This window comes from Urocampus carinirostris, chromosome 1, assembly GCF_059441175.1.
Source record: "Urocampus carinirostris isolate Australia breed hairy pipefish chromosome 1, RoL_Ucar_1.0, whole genome shotgun sequence".
Classification (NCBI taxonomy): Eukaryota; Metazoa; Chordata; class Actinopteri; order Syngnathiformes; family Syngnathidae; genus Urocampus; species Urocampus carinirostris.
Genome location: NC_142349.1, coordinates 57,250,833 through 57,270,931, shown reverse-complemented (window position 1 = coordinate 57,270,931; position 20,099 = coordinate 57,250,833). Strand labels below are relative to the sequence as shown.

Genomic DNA, 20,099 nt, shown 5'->3' with positions numbered 1-20,099 from the left:
AAGGCCGCTATTGGGAAATGTGGAGCACATTGTAAAGCGCTTTGGGAAGTCATTGACTTGAAAAGCGCTATATAAATGCAGATCATTTAATTTCATTTCATTATACAGCGTACAGAATTTAAAATGATAACAAGAGTATAAATTAAGGAAATCGTTTAAGTCGACGGGTATGATCAGGCATGAAGATTTCTCACCTTTAGGAGAAATTCACCGTTTTGTAAAGAAAAAGGGTGACCTATGTGAATTGTATAGTTGCAAAGAGAACATATTTTGAGGTTGGGATGAGCGTAATGTGAGATTTCCCAGAGTAGATTAGGCTTTTGAGTTGTTAGTATTGTATTAATCATATGGTAAAGCACATTCAATTGTATCTCATTACCACACTATTTTTATTCAGGCTACCAGAGAGGAATATTAGAGAATGGAGAAAAGAGAAAGCCCTCCTTAAATACATCAATAAACGCAAACAACTCTGATGTATCTAAAGATGAATCGGACTTTGAAGGATATTAAATAAATACATCCTGAATTTCATGTTGGTCATGTTGCTTCATTGTTTCCAATAAATTATTTCAATCATGGCCGCAGATATTCAACACAGTGTGTCACTTACAATGCATAGTTTGAGCTGAGAAAAAGTCGAACAAAATTTAATACCGATTGATAATCAAGAATTGGAGATGCACGTAGTACACAAATAAATACGATATTTCCTCCACACCCTTCTCACCTTTTTATTTCCTGACCTATTTTCATACCTGGGAACTATATCAGTCTCCCAGTGAAGTACCAGATACTTGAAATGTTCACTTTCATGTTAGTAAAGGTTTAACGAGCAGTTTAGAAAGTATCCAGTTACTATCTTTTCATTGTACTTTCTTCTTGTAGTTGATAAACTTTTTTTGTATATCATAATCTTGCGTTTGAATCAGTCTGGGAGTTTTCTCCAACTAGTTTTCAGCTATACCTTATGTTATGTTCTTGAGTCTTATTTGAGACATACATTGTCGAGGGTATACGAGATTCGGTTGGTATTTCAAGTAGTTGATAATATCTGATTAGGAAATTGGTGGTAAAGCGCCGGATTCCGATGAAAACATACCATAAAATATGGGTCGATTGCGTTAATTACCCTCAACTTTTCTTTAAATCCAGTCTTTAAAATCCCACTTTAAATTGCAACGCACGAAGGTCAATTTCCATTATACAGGCAGTTGCTTAAGTCACGCGACCATTGGAAAGCTCTATTAAAATGCACTTAAATTCATGTATCATGGTATCAAGCAGTAACATGGTAAGTCAATTACGTTAATTTCCTGTTGACTCATTTACTGTTCAAGGCTGAAAAAATAGAGCAGTGATTGTATGTTAAACAGAAAATTCCCCCAGGTCAAATCTATTCCTGACATTGCATAAAGTGAGCCAACAGACCTTCTCAAAAACAAAGTTACAAGTTTTTATTTTTTAATGACATACAGAGCACTTCTTTTGTATCTGTCACTATTATAAAAGTCCTCAACAAAACTTGTGAAAAATGTCTAAATAGTACAAAAAAATGAAAAACTGCACAATGTTTTTGTGCCAGACAAAAATGAAAGCGCCAAAACAAAACAAAACACTTCCCTTTAGATATAAGGAAGTTTGAAGTTAAAGGCGTGCCTGATGCATAAATAAAGCCGGCGTTCCTTTGATGTCGTCACATTCCAGTCTAGCCAATTGTGCATCATTACTGTGTCGGAAGGTTAATTATGTCATTGAGTGATGGTTTGAGCTATTGCTGTCAACGGATTTCTTTAGGGTTTTGTAGCAGTAGCAGCTCTCTACCAATACATCATTTGTGAAAGCCAAACTACTAAAGTGCAACAGTTGTATATAAAGACAAATTAATTTAGAATGATGGCGGTTTTATCCTGATTTGTTTTGTTTTTTTGCTGACACAAGTCTTTGCGGTAAATTGTTTTCTTTAGTATGTACCTGATAATAAATAAATACGAGAGATCGACAGACGGGGCGGTGCAGCGTCTGTCGTCATTCGGACCCTGTACCGGTCCGTCGTGGTGAAGAGGGAACTGAGCCGAAAGGCAAAGCTCTCGATCTACCCGTCGATCTACGTTCCTACACTCACCTATGGTCATGAACCGTGGGTTATGACCGAAAGAACACGATCCCGGATACAAGTGGCCGAAATAAGTTTCCCCCGCAGGGTGTCTGGGTTCTCCCTTAGAGAGAAGGTGAGAAGCTCAGTCATTCGGGGGGACTCTGTGTAGAGCCACTGCTCCCCTGCATTGAGAGGATCCAGTTGAGGTGGCTTGGGCATCTGATAATGATGCCTCCTGGACGCCTTCCCCGGGACCCAGGACACGCTGGAGAGACTATGTCTCTAGGCCCGGGATCCCGTTAGATGAGCTGAAGGAAGTGACTGGGGATAGGGAGGTCTAGGCTTCCCTGTTAAGGCTGCTGCCCCGGCGACCCGATCCCGGATATGCGGAAGACGATGGGATGGTACCTGATAATTTGGTGGTTTAATTCTACCGGAGCCATATCCCCCTTGTGGGAGGTGGCTAGAGTCAAGAACACATTCGCATTTCAGACTTTTTCTGGGAGATTGATACAGAAGGGGGGATTTCCAGCCCCCTTGCTCAACCCAACTGATGTGTTTGGAGTCATTAGGTGACCAACCCCCCCTCAATTCCAACCCCTAATGCTGAGCGCCAAGCAGGGAGGTAATGAGTACCAATGTTGTAAGTCTCGGCCGAGGATTGAACCAGCAACCGCCCAGTCTCCCAGCCTCCCACTCTCGGGGCGGGCGCCCTACCCGTCAGGCCACCGAGCCATTTTTACATAGGCCTGTATAATTTTTGTGCCATAATAAAAAGAATCAAGATTTCAAAACTACATTTTGCACTTACCCAGGCGTGGTTTAAACTACACCTCAATTGATACCCTCTGCAACTGTGACAAATTATTTTCATTAAAGATGTATTCAGTTAAAGTCCCAGTAGATCTGACTGGATGTGACATTAATCTGTTCTGCGGTGGGCATTGCAAAGTGAAATTGCTCTATAAGTATCTCCTTAAGCACTTTTTCCTTTTTTAAATTTTTTTACACAGCTACTTAGTGTTAGTGTAAATTTTGCAAATGCTTTAGAAAAGGTGTGTCACAGTCAAATGGACACAGGGACAAATAAATATGTGGCTCCGAGCCAGGGGTTCGGCTGATTGAATGTTAAAAATCTTTAGACTGGCGCATATAGTCTCTTGAACCTAACTGAACCTACTGAAAGCCTAACAAATATATTACAGTATGGTCAGATAATTAAAGCAATTGTTAGTATTGTCCAGGCGCCCCGAGTGGCCTAGTTTTGCAAAAGTAGGCTAAATTTACTTGAAAGAATAAAATAACACTAGCAACTAAATTTTTTTAAAACAGATTTTTTTTACTAAATACACTAGGGTAAAATATAAACTATTAAGAAAACACAACTTTTATCAAGGACAGTGAAAAAAATACTCAATAAATCTTGGTCGATGATAAAATAATAAATCAAATTCATCTCAGGGGATGTAGAAAACCTTCTCGTGGGTCATAACCAGCCCACCGGCCCCATAAATATTTAGCTTCTAGACACTGTATGACAGTAAATTCATTAAATCAATACCCCATATACTGACTAAACATGCATTGAAATAAGCTCACACATTTCTCGATAAACTGAAAACGTTGGAAATTCCTCAACTTTACAATTTCAACTTTGTCAAACTTGTTAAAGCTGGTCTGGGGATACTGTCGTATTGAAGTCAATTCGGCAATCGTTGCAGAAATCAAGAGTTGTATTGCGGAGGAACTGCCAGAGAGCAAACATTCGCAATGAGAGCAGGAATATGTATTTCTATGCTACACACAAAGGACCTTCACTCACTTGTTCCAGTATTTGCTTCACGTCCACTCCCAGGTTATGTATAACACGAATGTTTAAATGCGCGTACACTGTAAGGGAACATGAAGAAAGGTTGTCATCAAGGGACCGAACTTTTTGGAATACAGTAGATCTTCGGGATATGGCGTCCCTACTTTACAACGTTTTCACTTTGTGTTGTGGAACGAGATGTTTTTTCGGCCCATCGTTAAGGTATCTAGCCTAAAATACGACATCAAAACAAATTTGTGTTCCCAAAAATTTGCTATACTCTAAGTTTGTGTTGATAGTTTGTATGAATGGTTACATCTCTATGATGCCTGTGCCATTAGTTGACGTCATAAAAAAATGGTCTATTAGTTTGTGTCATGGCATCATGAGAATACCAATGTGCTATTGGCTGAAATCCGTCCCACAATGCCTCTCTCTTTCTTCCCTCAGTTTATAATCTCATTTGTTTCGTAAGGAATTTGCAAGTCGGCGATATAATACTTGTGTATTTCATTCATTTGCTATGAGGCAAAGGCTTGAAGTTACGCTAAGGGAGAAGCAAAACATGATGACCATGGAAACAAAGCTTGGGGTGATCAAGAAATATGAAGTGGGCAAATATATTGGTTCTCTCGTTTAAGAATATGTCCATAACCAACGTTTATTAAGAAGATGGAGGTGATTAAAACATTTGTTGGCCTAGAGAAGGATGGCTGTACTTGCCCAAAACACAGGTGCCCCTACGACTCTAGTGGTTAAGGGCTCCACCCACCCAATGTGGGTTCAGAACAGATGAGCTAAATTATGGGTTTCAATTCCCTGCTACACGTCGGTTTACATCATTTACAATTCTGAATGAAAAATGTCGTATCCTGGGGGTCTTCTGTCCTTTTTTTGTCTGAGAAAGAATCATGCTGACAGTTGATATCACAGTTGTTTCATGGGTTTCAACTAAAATGCATTTAAGTGAAATCTGGACAATTCTGGGACTAGTAGCAATGATTTGTCGATGGTGATTTGCTTTCTCTACTGGTAAAGCCATAGCAACGCAATATTGTTTTTTGAGGGTGAAACAAGTAGATTTCCTTCGCCCTGGAGAGGGATGGGCGTCTACAGGCTTTACTTGCCCAAGACACACCATAGGAATAGTGTCCCTATCACCCTAGTGGTTCAGAGATCCAACCAACCAACCAATCAATTGACAGCTCAGTGAGTTTGTGTTTGTAGAGTTGTACTTGCTGAGATACTTTACCTCTTCCTTCCACGGTGGGACCATTATCTACCAAAAGAAAACAGAATTCTTTTATTTCATATTTGATGGGCAGTAGTCAACATTTATAGAGTTCTCTGCAGTTTTGCACCACTTCTAACTAGGCATCTTACTGATTATTTTGCTCATTTAAAGAATTACCTTCCTTATTTTACTAAAATCGATAGATAGATAGATAGATAGATAGATAGATAGATAGATAGATAGATAGATAGATAGATAGATAGATAGATAGATAGATAGATAGATAGATAGATAGATAGATAGATAGATAGATAGATAGATAGATAGATAGATAGATAGATAGATAGATAGATAGATAGATAGATAGATAGATAGATAGATAGATAGATAGATAGATAGATAGATAGATAGATAGATAGATAGATAGATAGATAGATAGATAGATTTTATTTGAAATACTTGGATTTCAGTTAGTGAATGTACAATGCATTAAGTGTTTTGGTGAGAAAATCTATCTATCTATCTATCTACCTTGGTCATATCCCTCAAGAGGGGTGACCGACATCAAGAAAAACACATACAATAACAAAGAAAATAAAAGGGAAAAAAATAGCAAAAAAACACACACTAAATTTTTTGGACCATGGCCAACCCAATTGCCCAAACACCCAAACAAGTTAGGCACCTCGGCACCTAAATTGGTCATGCTTTCGTCCCTCCAGATGAAATGCGACACCAGAAAACGGCCATGTCACTCGGGTCAGGGTGACACAACACACTCTTTTGTTCAACAGCAGGGCCCGACAGCTTTCACTGGTTTACCCCTGCCGCATCATACGGGTGCCCAGCCCATCCTTAAGATCGCATCCACAATCCCACTATCCTTTCACAACACCTCTCCACTCCTTTCTATCACAAACAAGAGCTCTAGCTTCCATTATATTTAGACCTCTTTCCTGCAGTGCACTCATAACACCATCCATCCACGTCAATCGCGGCCTTCCTCTTGGTCTCCTTCCATTGATTTCTGCTCTGTAGATCCTCTTCAACATTCGCTCCTCATCCATCCTCTCCTTCTTTTCAGCATTTACATGCTTCCATTAGGTGATATTATTCGCAAGTACAATATCAGCTTCCACTGCTACGCAGACGACACTCAACTATATCTTCCGTTGGAGGAATCTCCCACACTAAACTGTGGAAATTTAGAGGCCTGCCTCATTGAGATAAAAGAGTGGATGTCACTCAATTTCTTGCGTCTTAACTCTGAAAAGACTGAAATGTTAGTCATTGGTCCATCTAAATGCCGTGACTTATTCTCAAAAACTGCTGTGAACATTGACAAATGTCACATCACACAGAGTGACTCAGTTAAAAATTTAGGTGTCATATTTGACCCTGATCTATCCTTTGAAATGCATGTAAAGAAAATTACTAGAACCGCTTTCTTCCATCTTCGTAACATTGCTAAAATCCGTTCAATACTGTCTCAGTCTGATGCGGAAATTATAATTCATGCGTTTGTTACCTCCCGTCTCGATTACTGTAATGCACTACTCTCTGGTCTCCCGAAGTCTAGAATCAAGTCACTTCAGCTGGTACAAAATGCCGCAGCGAGGCTTTTAACTAGGACAAAAAAGTACGATCACATAACACCGATTTTGGCTAACCTGCATTGGCTCCCAGTTAGCCATGGATGTGATTTCAAGGTTCTCTTAGTATTGTACAAAATCATACATGGACTTGCTCCCTCTTATCTTTCAGATCTGATTTGCCCCTACGTCCCGGTCCGAAGCCTACGATCTGAGAGTGCCGGTCTTCTGGTGATCCCAAGAGCAAAGAAGTGTTCTGCTGGTTCGAGAGCGTTCTCCATCCGGGCACCGGTGCTGTGGAATGCTCTTCCCCCTGAGATCCGATCTGCAACCTCAGTGGAAATGTTTAAAAAACTCACTTCTACTCCATAGCATATGAATAACCTACTCTTATCGTCGGCTGAAAAATAGTCTGTGTAATATAGTGTAATAATCTGTGAAGCCCTTTGAGACTCTTCGTAATTTAGGGCTATACAAATAAAAATGACTTGACTTGACTTGACATGTGTCCAAACCAACAGAGTACTCTCTTATCAACACGTTTGACATACCTCCAAGCTGTAATTCACCCTTTCCTTTCATCTTTGTTCCACTCAAGGCTAACACATCAACCTTTCGTTTAGTCATCATCCTTCCGATCTCCTCTTTCTTCTTCTCAGTCGCTTTACTTCCACATCCTCTCACATTTAGTGACCCTATAACTAGGGTTTGCGAGACCTTTCGGTCTCCCGCCCCCCTTTCTTTGCCTTGCTGTCTCTTAGGGAGTAAAGGTAGAGAGGAGAGGATCCCCAGTCCTCCCGCTCCCTCCACTTTAGTCGCCTCTTACAACACACAGCGGAACATGGTGGGAGAATTCTCTTACCTCTCACAAGGAGAGGGCCCCTCACCAGTGAGAAAATAGTTGCGAAAAAGCCTGGGTGCAGATGTTACCTGTGGTGTTGATAGCTGCAATTCTGGTAGTAACGCTGCCTGATACTGTGCTGCTTGTAGCTGTAAAGTTATTAATGCGGGGTTATTTAAACTTAAATAAAATGAGACACACTATACCTTAAGGTAAAATTTGTTATCTGGTAAAACACAAAAACAAAAAAATAAACAAAACAATCACTGCGCAGCTGTTACCTGTGCTATTGGTAGCTGTGCTGTCAGGATCTGAAAAGCAAATATAGGATAAATTAAAGCAAGTTATTGTTATTGTATTATTGAATAAAGTCTAAATCGTTTAAATACATTTTTCGTTTTTGTGAGGCAAATTAATTTACAGCTGAATGCAGCTATTACCTTCGCTGGGAGTAGCCATATCAACGACAGGAGCGATGCTGGAGTCCGTACTGTTAGCTGAAAAGTTGTTAAAGTGAAAATATTTACTTTTTTAAATCGTTGACTACAGTATACACAATACCTTATAAATAAAACTATAAACTCTTTATTTGGTGATTTAAAAACATACAACAAAAAACTGGTTGCAGCTGTTACCTGCACTGCCAGTAGTTGTACTATTGACAGCTGATTAATAAATTAGACAGAAATAATGTAAATTATTGAATTGCTAAGTGAATGCGCACCGGAATTAACAACAAATTGGGTATTTTGTTGAGAAAAATACTAAATGCAGCCGTAACTGCAATGTTGGTAGCTGACACATTCTAAAAGTGTGATTTTCTTTTTGTAAATAAGATAATATACCGCTTTATCTAAAATTGGGTTATTTGGTGAAAAAAAAACCTGGGTGCAGATGTTAAGTGCACTGTAGGTAGTTACACTGATGTTTACTGTGCTTTTGGTATCTAAAAAGTTGTTAAAGTAGAAATATTTGTTTCTATTAATCAGTTACTATCGTCTATACCTTATCAATAAATAAGATATTTGGTGAGAATAAAGGTAAAGCTTAATGTAGCTGTCACCTGCGATGTCGGTTGCAGCGCTGGTTGTATCTGCACCACCAGGAAGTGTGCTCCTGGTAGCTGAAAAGTTAATAAAATCAAATAAGTCTTTTCAAAATCAGCGAATATGCACTCTACCTTAACTAGAAATTAGATGATCAGTTGAGAATAAATGTAAAGCTTAGTGTAAATTACCTGCCACGTTAGTTGCGGCGCTGGTTGTATCTGCACTACCAGGAAGTGTGCTTCTGGTAGCTGAAAAGTTATAAAAATAAAATCAATTTTTCAAAATCAGCGAATATGGACTGTACCCTAACTAGAAATTAGATGATCCATGAGAATAAAAGTAAAGCTTAGTGTAGGTTACCTGTGATGTCAGTTGCGGCGGTGGTTGTATCTGCACTACCAGGAAGTGTGCTTCTGGTAGCTAAAAAGTCATAAAAATAAAATCCATTTTTCAAAATCAGCGAATATGGACTGTACCTTAACTACAAATTACCGGTAGATGATTCATGAGAATAAAGGTAAAGCTTAGTTTATGTTACCTGTGACGTTGGTTGCAGCGCTGGTTGTATCTGCACTACCAGGAAGTGTGCTCCTGGTAGCTGAAAAGTTATCAAAATAAAATCAGTTTTTCCTTCTAAATCAGCGAATATTGACTGTACCCTATGTAAGAAATGAGATTTTTCGGGAGAAAAAAGGTTAATCTTAACGTAGTGTTTACCTGCTATGTCGGTTGCAGCGCTGGTTGTATCTGCACTACCAGGAAGTGTGCTCCTGGTAGCTGAAAAGTTATAAAAATAAAATCCATTTTTCAAAATCAGCGAATATAGACTGTACCTTAACTACAAATTAGATGATTCATGAGAATAAAGGTAAAGCTTAGTTTAGGTTACCTGTGACGTTGGTTGCAGCGCTGGTTGTATCTGCACTACCAGGAAGTGTGCTCCTGGTAGCTGAAAAGTTATAAAAATAAAATCCATTTTTCAAAATCAGCGAATATAGACTGTACCTTAACTACAAATTAGATGATTCATGAGAATAAAGGTAAAGCTTAGTTTAGGTTACCTGTGACGTTGGTTGCAGCGCTGGTTGTATCTGCACTACCAGGAAGTGTGCTCCTGGTAGCTGAAAAGTTATAAAAAATAAAATCAGTTTTTCCTTCTAAATCAGTGAATATTGACTGTACCCTATGTAAGAAATGAGATTTTTCGGGAGAAAAAAGGTTAATCTTAACGTAGTGTTTACCTGCTATGTCGGTTGCAGCGCTGGTTGTATCTGCACTACCAGGAAGTGTGCTCCTGGTAGCTGAAAAGTTATAAAAATAAAATCCATTTTTCAAAATCAGCGAATATAGACTGTACCTTAACTACAAATTAGATGATTCATGAGAATAAAGGTAAAGCTTAGTTTAGGTTACCTGTGACGTTGGTTGCAGCGCTGGTTGTATCTGCACTACCAGGAAGTGTGCTCCTGGTAGCTGAAAAGTTATAAAAAATAAAATCAGTTTTTCCTTCTAAATCAGTGAATATTGACTGTACCCTATGTAAGAAATGAGATTTTTCGGGAGAAAAAAGGTTAATCTTAACGTAGTGTTTACCTGCTATGTCGGTTGCAGCGCTGGTTGTATCTGCACTACCAGGAAGTGTGCTCCTGGTAGCTGAAAAGTTATAAAAATAAAATCCATTTTTCAAAATCAGCGAATATAGACTGTACCTTAACTACAAATTAGATGATTCATGAGAATAAAGGTAAAGCTTAGTGTAGGTTACCTGTGACGTTGGTTGCAGCGCTGGTTGTATCTGCACTACCAGGAAGTGTGCTCCTGGTAGCTGAAAAGTTATAATAATAGAACATTTTTTTACAAAATCGGCGAATATGGACTATACCATATGTAGGAAATGAGATTTTTAGGGAGAATAAAGGTTAAACTTAACGTAGCGTTTACCTGCGATATCGGTTGCAGCGCTGGTTGTATCTGCACTACCAGGAAGTGTGCTCCTGGTAGCTGAAAAGTTATAAAAATAGAACATTTTTTTACAAAATCGGCGAATATGGACTATACCAGGGGTCGGGAACCTATGGCTCGCGAGCCATATATGGCTTAGAGGTAAGATCGGGCCAAAAAAAAGCACCCGAGCCCGACGCAGGCCCGAGGGGTATTAAACCCGACCCGGACCGAGCCCGACTAATTAACTGGATTTGCTGGCCCGGCCCGGAAGGGGCCCGAAATTACATATTTTATTTATAAGGAGGGGTGATTTATGATAACAAATTAAACTCTGCCTTTTGTTACAACATCTAGGCCTAAGTTAAATAAAACTATATAAACATTTACATCTTTTATATTTCTGTGTCTGCACTGCAGATGTTACATTAAGCGACAATCTGTCATTGACGGTTTTTTTTTTGAGGTAGCGAAAACATTTAAGGGCGTCCGGGGGAATTTGCAGTTCGTCAGTTCTCCTCTCTTGAGTTTATCCTTAACTTCTTGTTGGTCCGACTCCATATCGGGGATACCAGGCCAAAATCACGCGAATTTGCGGAGGGGAAGATTATTAAGAGGACAGCATTCACGTCACGTCACGTGCACAGAGCAGAGCATGCTCTGGCTCCGTTAAAAGCAATTACAGCTCCTTCTCCGTTTTATCCAAATTATTTATTTTATAACAAGTATTCCTTGGTCTAGTATCCATACATAGTTTAAGTATATATTTTTAATGAACATATATTTATAATTATTAATTAATTTAAAAAAAAAAAAAAAAAAAAAAAAAAGCAGGACCGAACCCGACCCGACCCGACCGTATGACTGACATTTCAGGCCCGACCCGGCCCGAAATTGCCTCGGGTTCGGGTTCGGGCTCGGGCCATAAATCTTAGGTCTAATATGGCTCTTTCCATGAGTATCTGTGGCTCAGAGACAAATTTGCGTGCAAAAATTCTCCATCCTGTTCAAAACTTGAGAAGTCTATTTTACTCAGGTACACGCAAAGTCAAACCAATATTATATAGAGGGGCATTACTTCGCAGTATATATAGGGCACGTTTTTCACTACAATTTACAGTCAAGGTGTCACACAAAAAAAGGGGGAAAAAAACTCGTTTTGGCTGTACAACGCTAAAGAATCCTTTCTATAAAAGTTCACTATATAATCTGTGTTCAGTGTTCAGATACCTTATGATGAATCCACAGAACTGTAAATACGCCAAAACACCGGAAGAGAACTTAGTCATTTGATTGGGTGAGTGGGAGGGATGGGTGGAGCTATGCAAAAAGTGCAAGCACTCTCTCCCATCTCTCGCCCCACTCCGTATGCGCCAAAAGTAAGCACATCAGGCTCCCTGTTTGCAGAATGTTGTCACATTTTTACAAAACAACTGCTTGCATCTGGTTTTGAAACCAATATGTATGAAAAAAAGGGTCAAAATGAGTTTAACCGATCTTGAGTCATTGCAAGAAAGACACAAGTTTAAAGTGGTATGTTTGTTGATTTTGGGACAGGGGCTCTGGTATTATTCTCTTTTCATAATTTTTATCAAATCATCAAAAATAAATGTGCTGAAGACTAAGCTTTTGTCTGGGGCGCGGGTTTAGCAATTTAGTAAATTTGTCTCATAATATATGGTGTGGCTCTTTCCCAAAATAAAATTAATATTTTTTGATTTATGGCTCTTTCAGTCCAAAAGGTTCCCGACCCCTGGACTATACCATATGTAGGAAATGAGATTTTTAGGGAGAATAAAGGTAAATCTTAGTGTAGGTTACCTACGACCTCGGTTGCAGCGCCGGTTGTATCTGCACTACCAGGAAGTGTGCTCCTGGTAGCTGAAAAGTTATAAAAATAGAATATTTTTTTACAAAATCGGCAAATATGGACTATACCATATGTAGGAAATGAGATTTTTAGGGAGAATAAAGGTTAAACTTAACATAGCGTTTACCTGCGATATCGGTTGCAGCGCTGGTTGTATCTGCACTACCAGGAAGTGTGCTCCTGGTAGCTGAAAAGTTAGAAAAATAGAATATTTTTTTTACAAAATTGGCAAATATGGACTATACCAAATGTAGGAAATGAGATTTTTAGTGAGAATAAAGGTAAAGCTTAGTCTAGGTTACCTGCGACGTCGGTTGCAGCGCCGGTTGTATCTGCACCACCAGGAAGTGTGCTCCTGGTTGCTAAAAAGTAATTAAAATTAAGCTATTAGTAGTATTATTTTTAAGTCTGCGAATATAGACTATAAATTATCTAGAAAATAGATATTTGGTGAAAAATAGGGTAAACCTGGGTGCAGCTGTTACCTGCACTTTCCGTAGTTGTACTTCTGCTAACAGTGCTCCTAGTAGCTGGAAGTTATTTAAAGAGAGATTATTATCTAGCAATTAAATTATACAGAACACATTTAAGAAAAAGAACGAAATGTGTGGCAATGGAGAATCACTCTAAACAAAGTACCAGTGTTATTATGAAATGCAATGACTCCATAAATGCTACATCACCTGATCCACCATCGTTAGTTTGAGCTGGGAAAAAAAACAAATGAAGATACAGTATATTACATGTGAATTGATGACCTTGTACTATGTGAAAAAAGTAGTAAAAAAGAAGCATTGACATTTTCAATAATTTTCAAGCCAACACATTACTTATACATCTTTACCATATTTTATTTTTAGTTAGATCACACCATCATCACTTGACTAGGCCAACTCACTGCGACATAGTATGGTCGCCATGGTAACATGAAACAAAAAGTTCTGTGTGCATGCTACGTATTCAAAAATAACAACTCCCCAAAGAACATTGTTACTCGTGAAAGGTATGTTAGTGTTGTGTGCCATGCCGGAGAGACTAATCAGGAAGAACGGGAGATTTCCCGTAGGGCGGGCTCATGTCGAGGTTGAGTTTGGGTTGTCTGGATAAGAAAATAATCGTAATATGTATCATTTGTACTATCTAACCTTAGTTGTTTATTTTTCTCGTCCATTTTGTCTGTTTTAGAGCATCCCTTACAAGCTCAAATAAGTTGGTATAGATGGGAATTCCATCTTTTTTTCTGAAAGCGGCTCTTTTCAGCTTGGCTCACTAAAAAGACACGACTTTTTTGGCTCATAAAAGCCTGTTCATATTGTTTTTGATGCTTTTATCTATATATTAAACATGATTGTGTAGAATTATACAAAAAAACAACAACTTTTGGAGGACAAATGAAGTTCAAAAAAGACAATGAAAAGAAACAATTAGAAGAAAAAATAGAATAAAGGCAAACAAGAGAACAAATAAGAAACAATAATAAAGGAAGAAAAAATAAGTAAAAGGCTAGAAGACTCAAAAGAATACAAGAAAATAAGAAAAAAAGGCAGTTAAGAAAGAAGGAAAACAGCTGAAAAAAATAGAAGAATAAAGCTTGAAAAAAGAAAACAGAATAAGACAAAAGAAAAGAGAAAACAACAAAATAAATGAAAAAGAAGAAAAAAGCTTCTTACTATATATCCTCACAGAGATCTACCATGTCATAGGGCTGGCATATAAGTTCCTGTTGAGCCTTTCCTGTACTTTGGTTGCGTGTGCGTGGAGCCTCTCTGCTTTGTGTGAAGAATAGGCCAAAATGCTCAATCTCTTCATGTTGATGAACAATGACAAGGAAATCCTCATGTCTTTAGACACATTGTCATCAACAAAGTTGTAGATACCTGAGGATTTTGATGTTTTAGGCAGCCTACTCAAAATATGTGTAATGAAGCTACTTCATAAGTCATAATAGTTTAGTGTAAAGCCTAAAAATCTGTTGGGAAGGCAAATGCAATTTCGATTTCAAATGACCAATACTGTACATAGGTAAAAACGTTTTCATCTATATCAGAATCTTTATATCTTTTTTATTTGAAATAAAATGGTAGTGTTTTCTGTTATTTTACCAAACATACAACTCTTCCCAATCAAATTTCATCATCAGAGCTCGCTGCTGTTCAATTAATTCTAAATCCTCCTCCATAGCTAAGTGGGCTGGCTTTTGGTTGAAAACTCCTGGGCTGAAAAAGGAGCCTGGTTGTTTGGTCTCCGTGCACTTCCTGCTGTTGACATGGGCAGTGCTACCTAACACTAAGAATCATCTGTAGTTTACTACGCCAGTTTATAGCAATTTGCGAAGTACAATTTTCATGAAAACTACCAGAATAAAAAAAAAAAGCAACACGGCGGCTGAGTGGTTAGCGCATCCGTGGCACAGTTCTGAGGCCCTGGGATCAAATCCAGCTACCCGTCTTCCTGTGCGGAGTTTGCATGTTTTTCCTGTGGTTGCGTGGGTTTCCTCGGGCACTCCTGTTTCCTCACACATTTCAAAAAACATGCATGTCAAGTTAATTGGGCGGTCCAATTTGAATTACTGAGGCCAAGCGGTGTGGATAATGGATGGATGATCTCTAACACAGGTGAGACTGCCATATTGGTCAACTGCCTTGCCTTGGATGCATTTCCTAAGTCAGGTCTATGAATTGAGATTTAATTCATTTTTTGCAGCTTTTTTTTTTTTACACGTTCATGTTAGCGTAATCTTTCGTACGGAAGATTACGATAACGCGAACGTACGATTAGCCTGGGTTAGCTTTATGATTCAAGGTAAACATTCAGGGTGTTGGAACTGAGCCCAAAATTCAGGGTGTTCGAACAAAGCCCCCTTTCCAATGAAGCGCTAGCCACTTGTGGTGCTAAATGACTTGTAAACGGCCTGTTTTTTTTTTATTTTTACACGTTCATGTTAGGTAACGCGAACGTACGATTAGCCTGGGTTAGCTTCATGTTTACGTTAAACATTCATGGTAAACATTCAGGGTAATGGAACAGATTAAAACAATTTACATTATTTTTAATGAGAAAATTGATTTCAGTGATTGAACAAATCGGTTCTCGAACAGGGTTCTGGAACAGATTATGGTCGAGAACTGAGGTTCCACTGTATAAGAAATGCATAATATGGAAGCCATTATTCTCCCCTGTTTATATATGTATTACACACAAGGAAGGGACAGAAATACTGCTTATTTGGTTTTAATCAACAGTATACAAAGTTCATTCGAGACCTGCACAATTTAGAATCACTCAAGCCTTTAAAATGAACGTAATGAAGACTTACCGTTAATCACAGAAATAAATAACAGCATACAGAAACACCAAAGTAATCGATCCATCACTGCGTCTCGCAAAAATGACACATTCAGAAGTAACTTCATGGTTTAGGCTGCTGTTCATTTGGCGTGAACTAATTTATTTCTTCTGTAGGCACGCCCTTTGCTTTAAATTAAAAGGAATGTTGTTCGGTTACCAACAGAGGGAAGTAAAAGTTTTTGTATTGCAATGTTTGATTCCCCTATGAGACAAAAAGGATGCATATTGCATTTACTTGAAAATGAAAATTGAAAAACAATTTAATTTTCTGGAGCCTTGATGAGAGAGTCATTTCCGTCATTTAATGTTCATTCAGATTTGTTTTTTTTCTGCTTACTTAGTGTGGTTCTTTTTTGACGATTGACTACCAGCAAGATTGCTTATGATGCTGGGTTTGGGTTATTTTACTATTATTAAATACGATTGTCTTCTATTTTGACTATTCACTGTTTTCCATACCATATAAAGTTGCTGGCTGGCCGCCAGGGTCTAATTGTTTCCGCAAGCGTCTTATTAATACGTGTGCTTCCATCTCTGTCACTGTGCTCATTTTAAGGATATGGACCAATATGGGTTTTTCAGGGTCAATATGGATTATTAGTTTTAAGAAAAGGCCGATAACCAATATTTGGAGCCAATATTTTTTTACTGTAAAAGCTTTAAAATTGACAAGCAAAATGTTTAATATTGCAAATAGAAACAAAGAATACTTCTTATACATTCAACTAAAACTTGAATAGGTCTCTGAAACTCTTACAGTAAATGAAAGAACACGACTAAGGTGACTAATCTTGCACTTAAACCAAAATCTAACAGTCCCGGTAATAAAATTAGGCTCATCAGCAACTCTTATAAAAGTTTAAAAGACATAAGTAGCTCTCTGAAACCTTATATAGGAAATACTGTAAATGAGAATTTCAGCTCAACTAGCATTACCAATATTTTATTTCAGTTAAAACCGAATTTAATTAGGCCTATGAACAACAAGTATACAGTAAATCAATCGGAAACAAGATGGTGGTATTTCCACTGGGAATTTCTGCCTTTGGAATGGTAGTGTACCCTGAAAACTTAGCCCTGACTGGGTCATCAGCTGGGATCACCGGCGATTGATGTTTTGTTCTTTTAACCCCAGGGCATCGCCTGGTGGCGGAGCAATTCTTGGGAAGCTTTTCACTGACTTTTAAAAATCTCAATATTATCAGTGGTCTCGCTCTAACATTATTCTTTGTGCCTAAGTGGCTCAGCCCCCAGTGGCTTGTCCAATCAGAAGAGTGGGTAGCGAGGGAGAGAGAGGCTGGGCTGCATCCTAGCCTAAATAACCGGCCCGTCGAATACACAAAAATACCGAAACTGATATCTGTCAAATTCCCAAATATCGGTGCCGATAATCGGCCTGACTGGTAGTTGGGCGACCTCTAGCTCATTTGTTCGCTTAGCATAAGGGGAGGGGATGGGTTTTGGGGGTGCAGAAAATTGACCACAGGAGCTGGTCAAAAGGAAAAAAATGAGTACAAGCAGGAAAATAATCCTAATTTGGATTTATTTTAACGATATGGCTTTAAAGCAGAGGATTTCTAAATCATAATATTCAGTAGGGACTGATGATATTTTTCTTTTTACTATACACAATTTTAATCTATATTTATGTGTTTTTCACATGTTCTGTGCCGTTTTTAAGCTACATTCGTTAAAAGTTCAATTGTAAATATTTAAAAATTCTTTTATGCAAGCCCCGTGACCCTACTGAGGATAAGCGGTGCAGATAATGAATAAATGAATGAATGTATGCAAGTTTTTGATATCATTGGAAAGGTAATGTTATGAATTTTTATTTAATTGTGCAGTGTATTTTTCAGGGATTCTGTGTTGCTCTACTATAAAGTTGCTTATTATAAATATGTTTGAATTCGTTAAAAGTTCACTGTAGATAAAAAAAAATACAGGCTTGTATCAAATAGCTGTCCATGTGCTCTACATAGTTCTTGCTGTGAGTAAATGGCTGCCGCGCTTAGTTTGTAAGGTTTATTATAGCTTAACACGGGAATTTCAAAAATGAATAGGTACAGCAATTGGTTGAGATTGACAGGTATGCAATAACCGCATGTAAACCGTCAAAGAGGCCTGTCATAGCAGCAATCACAACAGCAGCGGTACGGATATTTAATACTGAAGTTTACCAAATTGTTGCACACTTCAAGGAGGGCAATGATAAGTCCGGTGTGCGTTGGTTGAAATGGTTTTAATCCTTTTTGTTGGCATCAACTTTCTTAACATTTGTCAAGTCAAGTCATGTTTATTTGTATAGCCCTTTATCACAAAGAGTCTCAAAGGGCTGCACAGATGACAGATTATTGCAGGATTATTATTACACCATCCCCTGATCTAAAACCTACATGAGGGGCAAGGAAAGACTCAAAAACCTCATTTTTGTGTTCCGCGCTCTCCTGTTGGTCTCGCATTCATTCTTCCTCCAACGGGCCAACCAGGACCCCTTTGATGCCCCCGGTGCCTGATCTCAACATCATGACTACACGTGCAAAAGTTTAGCAAAACTAACAGAAAAGTGTTAAATAATTAAAGCGCAAGAAAACGAGACAGCATTATCAAACAACTATTAACCTATAAGTGAAATAACATGAAAATAAATAATGAAAAGTGGGGAGTGTTCCCTTGTTACAAGCATCCATTTAACATTCAATCATTCATTCACTTCATGCACTCAATTACGTGGGTCTCACAAAATGTCCTATATTTAAATTCAAATACAATTCAAAACTCATATCAGTGATTTTGGTCTATTTACTCGCTAATACAATATCCTAAAATAGTACAGTATTGCTATCAGAACAATAATTATTTTTAGTGTAATTACATGAAAAGTATATTGAATTTGCATTGAACTCCTGTCTTGTTAACCATGCTTTGTGGGTGTGACTTGTTTGATGTGTCATTGCTTTTCATAACTACTGTATTTATGATTCAATAGTTTAAGAGGGCACACATTCATCATAGATCTAGCCTCTTAATTTTACTCTGAAAGTGCACCAGATTGATGTCTTTTTGATTTTAAAATGTATTAAATTTTCTTACAGGCGGCGAGTTGGCGGTAGGGAGGAGGCTCATGCCCCTGCACTCCCCCAGACTGTCCACCCAACGGGGATCTCACAAAATTCTATTGGAAACATGGCTATGACTTGGCATGGTTGTCTTTTTTTGGGCTATTTTTGAGCACTTAAGCGCTGTTTGCTTCATTTTTAATATTTGCAAGTCATATTTTTGTTCTTTGATTTCGACACTTTGTAGGGTTAATCTTCTTTTCGGAACCTAGTAGAATTTAATAAAGAGAAGGTTCAGGGGAGAATATTTTAGAAATGGTTGGATTTTTCTTGCATCTTCAGGATTTAGCACAGTCCTCGCTTGTTCTCCTTGCAAGCTCAAAATGAACGGGTGTCTTCTCTTCTTATTTTCAGAGTCTACCAAACCAGAGGTCTCTAAGTCAAGTCATGTTTAATTGTGATGCCCTTCATCACAAGAAGTCTCAAAGGCCTGCAAAGACTGGAGGCTACTTTTAATAATACAATGACAAAAGGGAAAAAGAGGGCAATGAGAAGGGAAGATTATTATCCAACGTGGATGTAAATGCCCACCAAACCCCCAAATATAAGCCAAGACAAAAATATCTTGATTAATATTTGAATTTTCTATCTGGTCTGAATTGAGGACCAATCATCGCACCCTAATGAAAGGCTGCAACCCAATTAAAGAAAACAAATGCCCAAATAGCTTTATTTTGAATAAAATCCAAAACATTTGTCTTCAATATAATAAAATCCATACCGCTTTTTTTCCCCTATAGTGGAAAATCGCGGGTTTCATTTTTGTTTTTCCATTTTTTTTCTGTTTAGGGGATTTTTTCCTTATAAACGAGGTAATTAGAGAATATCTCTAAACATAAAAATAATATTTAGAGGAAAAAAAAAACAGAACTTTAAAATTGAAATAAACATTTCGAAGCCACCCTCCAAAAAATGCACTCAAAATAGGTTCAAAAAGATACAGTGTGTTAAACAAATTTTTGAGCTTGTAAAGCTTGTTTTGTTCTTTGGTTATGGAGTAGAATATTTTTCGTATAGGTATTATTTAAAGAAAACGTTTATTATTGACCTATTTTGCCCCATCTGAGGTAATTTTTTGAATGTAACCCCTGCAACAAATGAGGGTTCATGGTCGTGTATGTTGTTTTTTGCCCAAGAATACTACCAAAAAAAAAAAAAAAAAAAAGAAGGAACCAAAAAACTTCCTGGAGATGAATT

The 20,099-nt window shown here is 38.0% G+C and overlaps 1 protein-coding gene and 1 long non-coding RNA gene across 2 annotated transcripts; both read right to left on the bottom strand.

Annotated features, from left to right (window-relative positions):
- Positions 1–1,438: 1,438 nt before the first annotated feature.
- On the bottom strand, positions 1,439–4,209 carry LOC148376345 (uncharacterized). The gene is made up of 2 exons (XR_015847072.1): positions 3,921–4,209; positions 1,439–3,845 (listed from the first exon to the last, which is right to left on the bottom strand). It is a non-coding gene; the product is annotated as an uncharacterized LOC148376345 (long non-coding RNA).
- A 3,377-nt stretch (positions 4,210–7,586) lies between these two features.
- Positions 7,587–15,390, bottom strand: LOC148376344 (uncharacterized). The gene is made up of 10 exons (XM_088319661.1): positions 13,119–15,390; positions 12,921–12,965; positions 12,738–12,797; positions 12,563–12,622; positions 10,566–10,625; positions 9,163–9,222; positions 8,813–8,872; positions 8,016–8,072; positions 7,857–7,886; positions 7,587–7,724 (listed from the first exon to the last, which is right to left on the bottom strand). The coding sequence occupies exons 1-10, from the start codon at positions 13,128–13,130 to the stop codon at positions 7,593–7,595; spliced, it is 576 nt and encodes a 191-aa protein (XP_088175787.1). The 5' UTR covers positions 13,131–15,390; the 3' UTR covers positions 7,587–7,592.
- Positions 15,391–20,099: the final 4,709 nt, after the last annotated feature.

Bases quoted from the DNA above. Each gene is read 5' to 3' on its own strand.
- LOC148376344 (XM_088319661.1), bottom strand. The intron at 12,623-12,737 runs GTAACCTAGACT...CTAACTTTTCAG, and splicing joins CGCTGCAACCGACGTCGCAG to CTACCAGGAGCACACTTCCT. The intron at 7,887-8,015 runs GTAATAGCTGCA...TTTGCTTTTCAG, and splicing joins TATGGCTACTCCCAGCGAAG to ATCCTGACAGCACAGCTACC.